Raw genomic sequence first — 12,470 nt, forward strand, 5'->3', positions numbered from 1 at the left:
ACTACTGCTTCTAGAGTCTGTTACAACTCTCCTTCCTTCCTTCCTTCCTTCCTTCCTTCCTTCCTTCCTTCCTTCCTTCCTTCCTTCCTTCCTTCCTTGTTCTGCCTTCTGAAGCTGGGTCATTAGCTCTCTCCCCCCTTTCCCTACTTATTGGATCTGATTTTATTTGATACTGCCTTGTTATTAAACTGTTTTGGGATTGCAATTTGGCCGTCTTGAGCTTTGGCTGCAGTGCACAAGTCATTGGGAATATTGTATTGTTAGGAAAGCACTGTTAAAAGAAAAACCCTCATAAAATGAATACAGATTTTTGTGCTCATCTGCCAATCAGATTGCTGGTGCCAAGTTAGAGAGGCTCAGAAAGAGGCATCTACCGAGAGCACCCACTCCCCACCCAGGTAAAAACCTTTGAGATCTCCTGTTCTCCTTTCAGAACCAAGGAGGATACAAGGGCACTTCTAAAGGGGAGACATCAGTTTTGGCAAAGTACATCATCAGCAAAAAGAAAGAAAGAAAAAGAAGATGAAGGAAAGTCTGTAAATGCCGACTCAGCAGCAAAAGCCCTACGGCTACCGCAGGTGGCCTTCCCACAGGCAAGGAAACTCCTTGCTAGCAAGTTACAGCGCTTGTGCTTTCATTTCCTTGAGCTTCCTCCAAGTATTGTCTCATGCATGTCAATCCCAGCTGAGGATTAATCTGATACAGAAGCAGTTGCAAGGGTGCCGTCAATCACAAATCAACCCTGATTCGCTTATCAATCAAGCCCAGTGTACCCGAAGGAGAGTCTCCATCCCCATCGTTCTGCTCGGACACTGAGATCTAGCTTTGAGGGCCTTCTGGCGGTTCCCTCATTGCGAGAAGTCAGGTTACAGGGAACCAGGCAGAGGGCCTTCTTGGTAGTGGCACCTGCCCTGTGGAACGCCTTCCCACCAGATGTCAAGGGAATAAACAACTATCTGACTTTTAGAAGACATCTGAAGGCAGCCCTGTTTTGGGAAGTTTTTAATGTTTGATGTTTTATCATGTTTTTAATATTGTGTTGGGAGCTGCCCAGACGGGCGGGGTATAAATAATAAATGATGGTATTGATGATGATGATGATGAAATTGGGGGTCCAGGACAGTAAAAGGAGCACACAGGAGACGGGTGTGGAATGCACTTCCCAGAAGGTTGATCCAGGAACATACGAAACAGTCTTCTATTGAGTGAGGACCCTGGTCCATTATCTAGATCAGCATCCTCTGCACTCAGTGATAGGCGTTCTCCTGAGTTTCAGAGTGGCCACATTTCCAGCTCTATCTAGAGGTGCTGGGGATTGAAGCTGAGACCTTCTACACACAAGGCAGATGCTGCAGCCAGGGTCAGATGAAGACCTTTGGAGAGCCTAAGCACTGAAAAGATTATGGTGTGCTACCCACCATGTAATTCAAAATAAAAAAAGAACACTAAAATAAAATTTAAAAACAAAAAACTTAACATTGATCCATTGCAACATTGGGCAGGATCCGATTTCCTTGCATCGTTTTGATCTATGTCAGTAGAATGCACCCCAGCTTAGGTGGGGATAAGTAAGTGAACAGGAAAACAGGGGAGGTGGAGTGCAATATAAGACAGACTTTAAAAGATCTTATTTTCTCAAGGTGTCACCAGGATGACACTACTTTGTGGGAATGATTCAAGCGCATCACTGGGAAATTTAGGTTTGCGCAATTAAAGTGGATTAAAGCTGCAGCAAAGGAAATCCACATTTCAAAAATGGGCTTTTTGCTGTTTGGAAAGTGACAGGGAAATGTATAGAAAATCATGAGGTGAAAAACCACTGCATGAGTAAGCTGGGGGTGAATGTTTGTCGTATAGCCTCCCCACAAACAAATCAGAACAAACACTCAATAAAGACACAATCTAACCTCCATGTAAGCTTTGTGCAAGCAAATCAAGATGGACACTCAATAAACAGGGTTGTGTGGAGGAGCCCAGACTCTGCTGTATAGGTGAATGGGAAGAAACCTATTCATCACCACCCCTCTACTTTTGCAAAACGAATCCTGAATGATGAGAAAAGAGAACAAAAGGTAACTGGAGGGAAGGTGGGAAAGATGAGAAATGCCCCATTAGAAGGGAGCCACACTATTCCAGACTTTAAAAATCGTTGTTCCTGAGGGCTGGGTCTCTTAAAAAATAAATAAATCCAAAATATGCTTTCAAAAGAGCCAAGTGAAAACCTGAACCGCAAATCAGAGGGGAGGGAGATTTTTGGGCATTTCAGAGACCCATCCATAATTCCCAACCATAGTCCTCCAATCAGAGATTCCTCCCCTATAAGCTATTAAACATTTGGGAATTAAAGGATGAAGGCGGATTTCATTTGATGACCTGGCTCTATAAGATTAAGATGATTACGCGATGTGAAATGGAGACAGAAATTAAACCAAGAGACCAGCACTCTCCCCTCTGTCTCAGTATTAGTTTGATGGACCCTTGCTGGTTTGTGAAGGTGCCCAGCTGGCAAGTAGGCAGAGGGAGGGGTAATAACCCTCCAAAATAGAGGACTAAAGGTTGCAGTTCTTTGTTTCTCTGGAGCTGATAACTACCCATACCGCATATTTAAAGCATATGACTTCCCTCAAAGAATCCTGGGTCCTGCAGTTTACTCCTCCCAGAGCTACAGTTCCCGGCACTCTTAAACTACAGTTCCCAGAATGCTTTGGCAGATGCCATGTGCTCTAATTGTATGGTGCAATTCTGCTCGCAATTAGACATTTTCCTAGTAAGAATGGGAGTATCTCATTCCCAATTCAAAGTTGCAAGGGGGAGGAAAAAGTTTGTTTGCGAGCAGGAACTATTTATAAAATTAACAGATATGAGTTGGCCTTAAGCACAACGCTTGTTGAGAAAGTCCCTCGTTGCATTTCTCACGACCCCAGGGCAGGAGGAACTTTAAGACTCAAGAGAATAAAAATTCGGGGGGGGGGGAGAATTGGCTATTCTGTAATACTTAGCAGCTAGCTGACTGCTTTTTAACTCTTACCATTCTGATTTTGTTTCATGGGGGGACCAATTTAATTACAGTGGAACCTCGGTTTATGAACACCTCAGGTTACGAATTTTCGGTTTACGAATGCCGCTGACCCATCTGGAACGGATTAATCCACTTTCCATTACTTTCAATGGGAAAGTTCACTTCAGTTTATGAACGCTTCAGTTTATGAACAGACTTCTGGAACCAATTGTGTTCATAAACCAAGGTACCACTGTAGCAATAGTGAGTTGTCTTTCAGAGGTAATTTAGATCAGAAAACACTTAGAGGTTTGAAAGGGTTGGGGTTTTTTTTTAACTCAGCTGAAATCCCTTGAAGAGCAGCAGGTGCCTGGACTGATAGCCAAGGTCCTAGGTGGGCTCCAAGACAAATCGTCAAGGTGATGTGACGATCACCCAAATTTAGGGACAGCATAGAAGGAGTTAAAGGGATTAGCCAGTTAGAACCCTAGGGGGCGGGGTTAGGACGACTATATAAACCCACCCCTGGGAGGAGAAGGGGGTTGTTGTTGGGGCTGGTTGTGGGAGGTTTGAGGAGGTGTGGCTGAGAGTACTGAGAGGGGGCAGTTGAGAGAGTCTGAGGGTGAGGCAGAGGTAGTGAGGTAACCAGAAGGGAGAGAGAGTTTGGAACTGTTATTGATTATAAGCTATAGGTATAGGCCGGTATAGGAACTGTTATGAAAGAAAATAAGAACTAATCTTTTGGAAACCACATGCTTATGTACTAAATCTTAAATAAACAAAGTTTGTTCCAACGTTATCCCTGACTGGAGTGAGTGGAGAGATTACCAGACATATACTGGTTGGTGGCAGCGGAATTAAAACGTGGTTGGTGCAGGTACCAACAGACCGTGAAATGTCTGGGGGTTCTGTGCAGGTTGAGGTAACTGCCACAGGTGAGTGCAAGACATTTTGAAGAAAAGACAAGATGCTCCCCCATCTCCCAATTTCACATACATAAACTAACTGGAGAGGCACTTTTGTCTAGAAAGGAACATTATACCAAAATAGACTATTTGTCCATCTGGCTCAGTATTCCCTATGCAGGCAGAGCAGCTTTGCCTCTAACTTGCTACCTCAGAGATGAAGAACCTACATCCCTCCAGATATTCTTGGCCTACAACTCCCATCATGCCTTATGACTGGCAGTGCAGACAGGGGCTGAAGGGACTACATTTGGAGGGCCAAAGTTTCCTCATCTCTATACTACCTAATCCAGATAACTGGAAAATGCCAGAGATTGAACCCAAGCCCTTCTGCATGCAAATGAAACTCTCTGCCACAGATGTCTAGTCCCTCCCTTCAAATCACTTGCTAGTAGCCCAATAGCAAACCTCCTTTTTGCTCCCTTTTTTTACAGATGGCTAAGATTATGACCTCGTTTCCTTCCGGTGAAGATTTGTGTGTGAGCAACCTTGGGAATTTTCCCACAGATCAGGCTGGCCAAAGTTTATTCGACAAAGGGGAAACTAAAAGCTTATCAAATCAACCAACTATGGGCATGTTATGAGCACTGAAGAGCATAAGGCAAACCAGCCTGCTGGATCAGGCCAATGGCCACCTAGTTCAGCTGGACATGAACACAACAGCACTCTGCCCACTTGCGATTCCCAGAAACTGGTATTCAAATGCACGATGCCTCTCATGGAGGTAGAACATAGCCATTGTGGCCAGCAGCCATCGATGACAACAGATTCCAAAGCAAACCAAGATGAAAGATCTGAGAGGCGCTACAGAATTCAGGCATTTAAATGAAATCCATCAATGGCAATGTCAGCAAGAACTGCAGGGTATTTTAAGATAGCTGTTTCCACCCTAGGCGAAAACGAGAGTGATAAGTTTAGTGGTGTTTCTTAAGGACCCACTGGGAGATTCAAGACAGACGATTTGGGAGAAACAGCTGAAAGACCAGAATCCTGTAGGACTAGGAGGCTGCTTCTACGGGATGAGAAACTTTTTAAACTTGTGGCAGTTAAGTTGTTTGGGTGAAAATTTCCAATTTCCAAAGAATCCTGCAATTAACTAGAGGAACCAGTGGCCCTCCCGAGGTTGCTAGCTACAACTTCCATCATCCCTGACCGTTGGCCATGCTGGCTGGTGGGAGACAAACAAAATCTGGAGGGCCACAGGTACTCACCCCCTGGCAGCAGCCTTGCTATTTCCCAGGTCCTAGTAGCATATAATTTGGTAGCTTAGCATCAGGTAGGGCTAAAATACCTCACTTCCAGCTACCAACTGCACACTGCAAGTGGAAGCAGTTGCCTGCAGGTGTATGTTTGTTCATTACCCAGAAGCTACTGGGCTTACACAGCCCAGAGGGGACGGACAGGTAAGTCCTACCAAGTTCAGTGGGGCCAATTCGCATAAGTGATGTCTGTAGCTATGGGAACTGTCTGCAAGACATGGAAAGGAGCATTGGAATTACTGCTTCCTCTACAAACTTGGCCAAGGTGTAGGGTTGCCAGACTCAATAGAGGACAGGACTTCTGTGCCTTTAATTGCCCTGCTCTCTTTTGAGTCTGGAAACCTTAAAGCAGGCATCCCCAAACTTCGGCCCTCCAGATGTTTTGGACTACAGTTCCCATCTTCCCTGACCACTGGTCCTGTTAGCTAGGGATCATGGGAGTTGTAGGCCAAAACATCTGGAGGGCCGCAGTTTGGGGATGCCTGCCTTAAAGAGAAACCAGCAGCCCCTTTGCTTGGAAATTAAACAAAGGGTCTGCTGGTTTCTCTTTTAGGTTTCCAGACTCAAAAGAGAGCAGGGCAATTAAAGGCACAGAAGTCCTGTCCTCTATTGAGTCTGGCAACCCTACCAAGGTGATGTTCATTTTGCAAACTGCCCGCTATGGACCCTTTAACTTTACAATGCTAGGTGTGTACACAAGTCTCCCCAAAGCAACAGAACCCATATTGGAGTTAGTTACACTATCAGGTACAGAGCTTGGGTCTCTCTGGGTGTCCTTTTTATTGTGCATAATTAATAGGATTCCTCTATTTAAGCCTTGTCAGTACGTAATTTTCCTCAGCATTGCTGTGCAGCTCAGAATGTTACAACAGGATCCTGGAAAACAGAGCTAGAAATAAAAGCCATGGTCCACCCAACTCATTCCCTGGGGAGAATGCAATTTTTTAATAAAAAAAAAATGTTCCCAATGTTGTGTTTTAGAGTCATCGTTTCCATCTCCTTTTAAAGCTATCAGGCAAATGCCACTTCCTTTACGTAGAGGCAGTTCCACAAACTTGCAGAACCCGTGCTTCAAATGTCCTATGTCACGTAGGGCTGGGTGGGGGGAGGGGAGGAAAGCATAATAAGACTTAAAGGAAACATGCAAGGGCAAAGATCCCAGCGGAGATGACTTAGGAAGTCAACGTCTTTAAATAGGGGCACACACACACACACAGTACACCACACACACATTAGAGGCTGGGCTTAATTTCTACAGTGAAGTGCCTGGTTTTTCAGTCTATTCTCATCCACCCGCAAAATCATCCCAGAGCAGGTCTTAAGATGGTAAGGCATTCTTAGGATCTGGCTGCTTTTGTATTTTAAGTTGTTTTATCCTTGTTTTTAATGGTCATTTCAAGTTCCATTTCTTTCCCTTTTTTAAAGCAACCAATAAATACTATTATTAACAGCAACAGCACTGAGCCTCTTGGGCTTGCCAATCAGAAGGTTGCCAGTTCGAATCCCCGCGACGGGGTGAGCTCCCGTTGCTCAGTCCCAGCTCCTGCCAACCTAGCAGTTCAAAAAGCACACCAGTGCAAGTAGTTAAATAGGTACCACTGTGGCAGGAAGGTAAAAGCGTTTCTGTGCGCTCTGGTTTCTGTCACGGTGTTCCGTTGTGCCAGAAGCGGTTTAGTCATGCTGGCCACATGACCTGGAAAGCTGTCTGTGGACAAACGCCAGCTCCCTCGGCCTAAAAGCGAGATAAGCGCCGCAACCCCATAGTCGCCTTTGACTGGACTTCACCGTCCAGGGGTCCTTTACCTTTTTTTTACCCATATTCCCCATATTCCAGGCATTGCCAGAACTCAAGCACACATTCCAGCCAGGCAAAAACTCTCAAGGAGGGAGCAAAGTATGGTTGGTGAGGGGGCATGGTCTAGGGAGAGGGATGTGCAGTTTTGGGATGACTTAAGGGGGCTCGCCACACTATTTTCAATGCTATTCTTACAGTAGCCCAACTCTGCAAAGCCAATAAACTGCTCTGAGTAAAAATTTACAGAAAATGTAAAACAATAACAACAATGGATCAATAACACACTGAGAAATTTTCATCTCCCCCCAATTTATTTTGATGGCAAAGTTTTTAGTTTCCCTGGTACAGATCATGTGTGTATGTACGTGCCCAGAATACAGTCCGCTCAGCTCTCTTTTAAGCCTGTGTGATTTTGTGCCCCTCTTTCCTGGCTGTTCGTGTCTGGTGGAATTGTGGTCATGAACTAGACCCTGGAATATATTGCCATGGATTAGTACTCTCACGGCCTTTTGCAGAAATTATTTGCAGAAATGTTTGCTAGAGGCCCCCGACATTTACACAACATTATACAGATTATCAGCTGCCCTAAGAAGGAGAAGTTGCCGGTCCAAGTTCTACCAAGACAAACAAACAAGACAGTAGTTCAGAAAAGGGCAGAGGATAAGAACAACAGAAAGCCAACAGTGATAACACTGTGTGCCCTCTTCTGACTCTGGGACCCAAAAGTTCAAGACATCCTAATCTGTTATCTGTGTAGAGGGCAAAGTGAGTGACCGTGTTGTCTGCACCTTCAATTCCTGGCAAATGTTTGACACCCACGTTTACACAGTGATCTAGATGCATAGGCTCAAATCACATGGGATGCAAAAAGCAACCCTCCAAGCCTCTCTTTTGGACCCTTGGGGCTCCCTCCAGGCCACACCCCACACCGGCCCAGTTTGTACCCTCCACGACTGTTTTCCTTTGGCTGGAATGTACCCTTGAAGTTTGATTAACATCTTCTGCTTTTCTTGATGAAGGATAGAGAGTGGCGCATCATGTATAGAAACTAGCCAGCTGTGCCAAGACAATGCAAGGCTTAGATCTTCTTCATGCAGTGCAAAGTTAAACTATGGGACTTTCTCCCCCAGGGAGGCTGCAATGGCCTCCAATTTGGGTGGCTTTAAAGGAGGACTGGGCAAATTCGTGGCAGGAAAGGCCATCGATGGCTACCGATATAAAGCATACAGTCAGTATCTTCAAGCATTGAGAGTCTATGTGAACAGATCACTGTGGGAACACTGAGTGTCAATGTGTATATAGCGTAAAAACAGCTGTCTGAAGTGATCGTGATTCCACCTCTCTGCATGTGTTAGAACTGGCGTAGGGTTCTAAACTCAAATATGCTAGCACCAGAGACAGACAGTCAGGGAAAAAAGGACAGCTTTGTATACGTACTTGTCTTTTCAGTACTAACAAATAAAAATCTGTGGATTGTATCCAATGCTAGTTGTACTCAGAGTCGACCCATTGAAGTTAACGGGCTTGACTAACTTAAGTTCACTAATTTCTATTGGATACAATCCTGTGGCTGCAGTCTTCATATAAGAGAACATTAACGAAGCTAAATTTACCCTCCCAGAGTCACTATCCAGGAAAAATCTGACACGCTGACAATAGTTTTCATTTCTCGTTCTGGTGACCACCATGAGTCAAATGCTCTCACTTAAACCAATTGGGCATCAAAGTTGGTTTCCTGTGCTCAATTTCCCCCCCCCCATCATCAGACAAATGTTACCACTAGTTACCACCTCAACACCATCCAACAGCTACCCCAAGATGTTCCATGAAATAACAAAAACCTGCACAGCAAGTAAAAAAAAAACCTACAACTGCACACTATCAGTGGTATTAGAATATCACACTCAGTCTGCTACTAGAACAGGATTATGAGGGAAACGTGCAGACTGTGTGGAAGCAACAAGTGGTGATAAAGTGATGCTTCTCCACCTTAAATCCCAAGCTGGGTGGTCTTTTGACCCTCGTTTCGTTGAGGAGCATTTTATCCATATACACCCATCTTGTTCCTCTGTTTGGCCCTCCTCTTCTCCTCTCAAGCAAATGAAAGATGCCTATGATGTTGGGAGGATTCCCAAGCTGAAGGCACATCTCACAACCTGAAGACCATTGTCCTAAATTGTCCCCAATGTATCATTCAGGATGGATCCATAAATGATTAATAGACAGTCTGATGCATGGGTAAGGAACTGCTAAGGAACTGGGGAAGGGGGGGAGGTGCAGGATATGTGGACCTGCCAGTTCCAGTTCCTCATGCTTTTCCCCTCAACCTTGTATTTAACTCCACATTTCTACATCATTGCTTTGTTTTTGACCGCAATAAACATGGATTGACTGGTTTTCGTGAAAATTCAGCAGCATTTTGGTGCAAATTTCTCCTAAATACACATTTTATATGCTATTTTGCCTGAAATACACATTTTTTGCAAGCCATTTCCTTTAATTTAATGCATTCTCCATGTTACTTAACACTAATATAGACATTACCATGCACACTTTTAGTATTTGCATTTCCGTATCCAAAATTCAAAGTAGTGCAAATTTCGAACAGTAGCTGTGTCACAGCTGACAGACTGTTCCAGAGAAAGTGTGAATTAGGTAGATTCACCTTTAAATGCAAACTGAATCAAATTTCTCCCCTCTCCCTAAGAGTAGGTCAATAAGTCACTTATAATCACAGATTCTACACAGGTCCTACCAATCTGCTTAGAGCGCACAAGCTGTCCCCAGATTCAAATGCGCATTGTGGTTTACAACACATTTGTTAACTCCTCGCATTGACTTGCATTGGCTGTTTTCTCATGGCTCTCCTTTCCCAGAGAGCAGGTTATGTTAACTAAGGTTTGCGTTGGCCTGTTGAGCGTAATTCCACATCTCCATGTGTTTGATTAAAGAGTATTCAACAATGCGATGGATGCATTTCAGAGTGTCTGAGCTGCTTTGAACTATGGAAAAGGTGGTTGGCAAATACAGTAAGGAGATTAAAGTAAACAAATGTTCCTCTCCTTCGGGATGGATTAAGAAAAATGGTAGGGGAGCAGAACTTGGCTGGAGAGATTAGCTGCAGAGGCTTATTGTAACCAGGCAGCAAAGGAAAGGGAGGGCCGAGGAAGGAGAGAAACCTTCCATTCTAGATGAGAGTTTAACTTGCACCTCAGCTCACATCCAAATGATATCAAGCACCTCTCGCCCACTGAGCAGAGACAGGGCATCTGTGACCCTCTAGATGATTAATATGATGCTCTCTCCAGATGTTGTCAGACTCCCAATTTTCAGCAGTCGACATGCCAAGTGATGATGGGAGCTGTAGTCTAGCAAAAGCTGGAGTCTAGCAACAGTTTTCTCCAACCCATGTACAGCATTTAACCATCTTTCCTGCCTTCTCTCACCACTATCCTGTGACGATCATTTCTAAGATTTTCCTTTGGGGGTGGGGGAGGGAATCAGAACTGAAACACACATGTCCTATTTATTTTATTTTGTCGCTGACCCACCCTCTCTCCAAAAACTCAAAATCTTCTCTCCCCCTCCCCGTAATCCTCACAACAACCGTGCAGGGGCAGTTTAGGCAGAGAGAGTGGCCATGATCCACAATCACCCAGAGAGCTTCATGTTTTGGAAGCCCTGCTCTCCAGTGTCTAAGCACAACCGCTAAACCACGCTGGCTCTTACCAGTGGCAGTGGATCTATGGCAGAAGTGGGACTTACAGGCGTTTTTGGAACCATACAGAGCTATTCGTTCACTGCCCATACATGACAATTAGCCAGGACCACCCAACAATTGACTGCAACCACACAGCCCATAGGGCATCATACATGTCTCCCATCCAGGCACTGACCAGAGCCAGACCCATTTAGCTTCACCAAAGTACCATACTCTGGCACCACCTACCCACATGCCAGCATATACATCTATGTCTGCAGACACAGACCTCAGGTCACAATCATGCGCCTGGGTGCAAGTCCAGCACTGGTGAGATTTATGTCCAAGTAAACACGCATAGGGGTCAGCTTGCTAGATTCTCACTTAAAGGGAGCCCTCTCTCCGATCCAAACTCTACCCAAACCCAAGATTACAGCCTAGCTGGTTTTACTGCGTTAATCCGTGAACTCACACCACCGGATTCTTGCCCTGCTGCTGACAATCCCTAACGAGGATTTAGAAGATCTCCTGTTTCCTCCATCAATAGCAGAGGAAAAAACTAAACCGACCAAAAACCCTACTCCAGTTGCACGCTGATTAGCCAGGTTCTTAAGGGAGGGCAGCTAATTCGCAGTAAGCAAGCGGAGCAGCCCCCTGCCACCCCCGGGGTTAGATAGAGAGCACAAGTTCGCCTTTCAATGCAGCCGAGCGAAAGCTGCGCCGCCCGCTCTCTCCACCTCCTTGCCGCGGGAGATCGCGCAGCACAATCCTATTCACGATCCACCCCATCAACACCCTCAAAAAAAGTGCGTCCCCAGCAGCGCTAGACGGAGCTTACTCGCAGGGAAGGATCGCAGCCACTTCGGAAACTCTAGGGAGATGGGGACGCGGGGCAAGCCGGGACGCGTCCAGGCGGAGGAAGGAAAGCGCCTCCGAAGGAGCACCTGAGGCGCCCAAGGGAGACCCCGGCCGACGGGCTGGGCGAAGGCTCGGGCCCCGTTGCCCCGGGTGGAGAGCCGCGCTCTCCTCGCCCTCCGTCCGATCCCTCCCGCCGGACCATCTCACTCACCCAGCAACGCAGCCAATCCCAGCGCCAGCGGCAGAGGCTCCATCGCGCCCGTTCCCCGAGGAGGCGCCCGACGCGCGGCGACGAGAAAAGCGAGAGCAGCAGCAGGTGCCGGAGCCCGGGAGCTGGGGCGAGGGGGAGGCGGGGAAATCGGAGAGGGGAGGAGCCACTCGAGTGGAGGCGTGTCCGGCAGGTGGGGGAGGGCAGGGGGCGGCGCCCTTTGGAAAAGGAGGAGCCCCGTCAGGTGCCAAGCGGGCGGAGCGCACAGGTGGCGGTTAGAGACGACGGAGGCGAGGAAGGGATCCCGGGTTGCAGCTCTTGTTTGGAGGAAGCCGACTGTGATCACCAGCGACGGCTTCTTGTTTCGTCTTGTTTTGAACCCTTCCAGATCGCAGAGGCGGGGGCTAAGCAAGGGGGTTTACGTTGCAAGGCACCCGCCAAGCAGGTAGAGAACTGGGGCCGATTTGGGATATCGCTGCAACTGGTGATGCTGCAGGATGGCAGTTTGCCCGCTTGACGCTGTCGCTGCCGCCGGCAAGAAGGGAAAAGGGGGGGGGAGAGAACCCAAAGGAAAAAAAAGCTAAGCCGATCCTTTCATTCGGACCCACGAAGAAGTCAGCGAGCTGCGCAGATATCTTCGTAAGAACCACTGGTCCTGCTACCTAGGGCTCAGAGGTGCCAACTTGA

General features: G+C 46.6%; 1 protein-coding gene across 2 annotated transcripts in view; it reads right to left on the bottom strand.

Annotated features, from left to right (window-relative positions):
• Positions 1 to 12,175, bottom strand: part of ESAM (endothelial cell adhesion molecule) — an 89,845-nt gene extending 77,670 nt beyond the window's left edge. Inside the window, exon 1 of one of the 2 annotated variants that reach the window (XM_035139065.2) lies at positions 11,787 to 12,175. In XM_035139065.2, coding sequence (XP_034994956.2) covers positions 11,787 to 11,829 — 43 coding nt within the window. In that variant the 5' untranslated portion in view covers positions 11,830 to 12,175. The remainder of the gene's footprint in view (positions 1 to 11,786) is intronic. The other variant, XM_035139066.2, reaches the window with a different exon arrangement.
• Positions 12,176 to 12,470: the final 295 nt, after the last annotated feature.

This window comes from Zootoca vivipara, chromosome 15, assembly GCF_963506605.1.
Source record: "Zootoca vivipara chromosome 15, rZooViv1.1, whole genome shotgun sequence".
In the NCBI taxonomy this organism is placed as follows: Eukaryota; Metazoa; Chordata; class Lepidosauria; order Squamata; family Lacertidae; genus Zootoca; species Zootoca vivipara.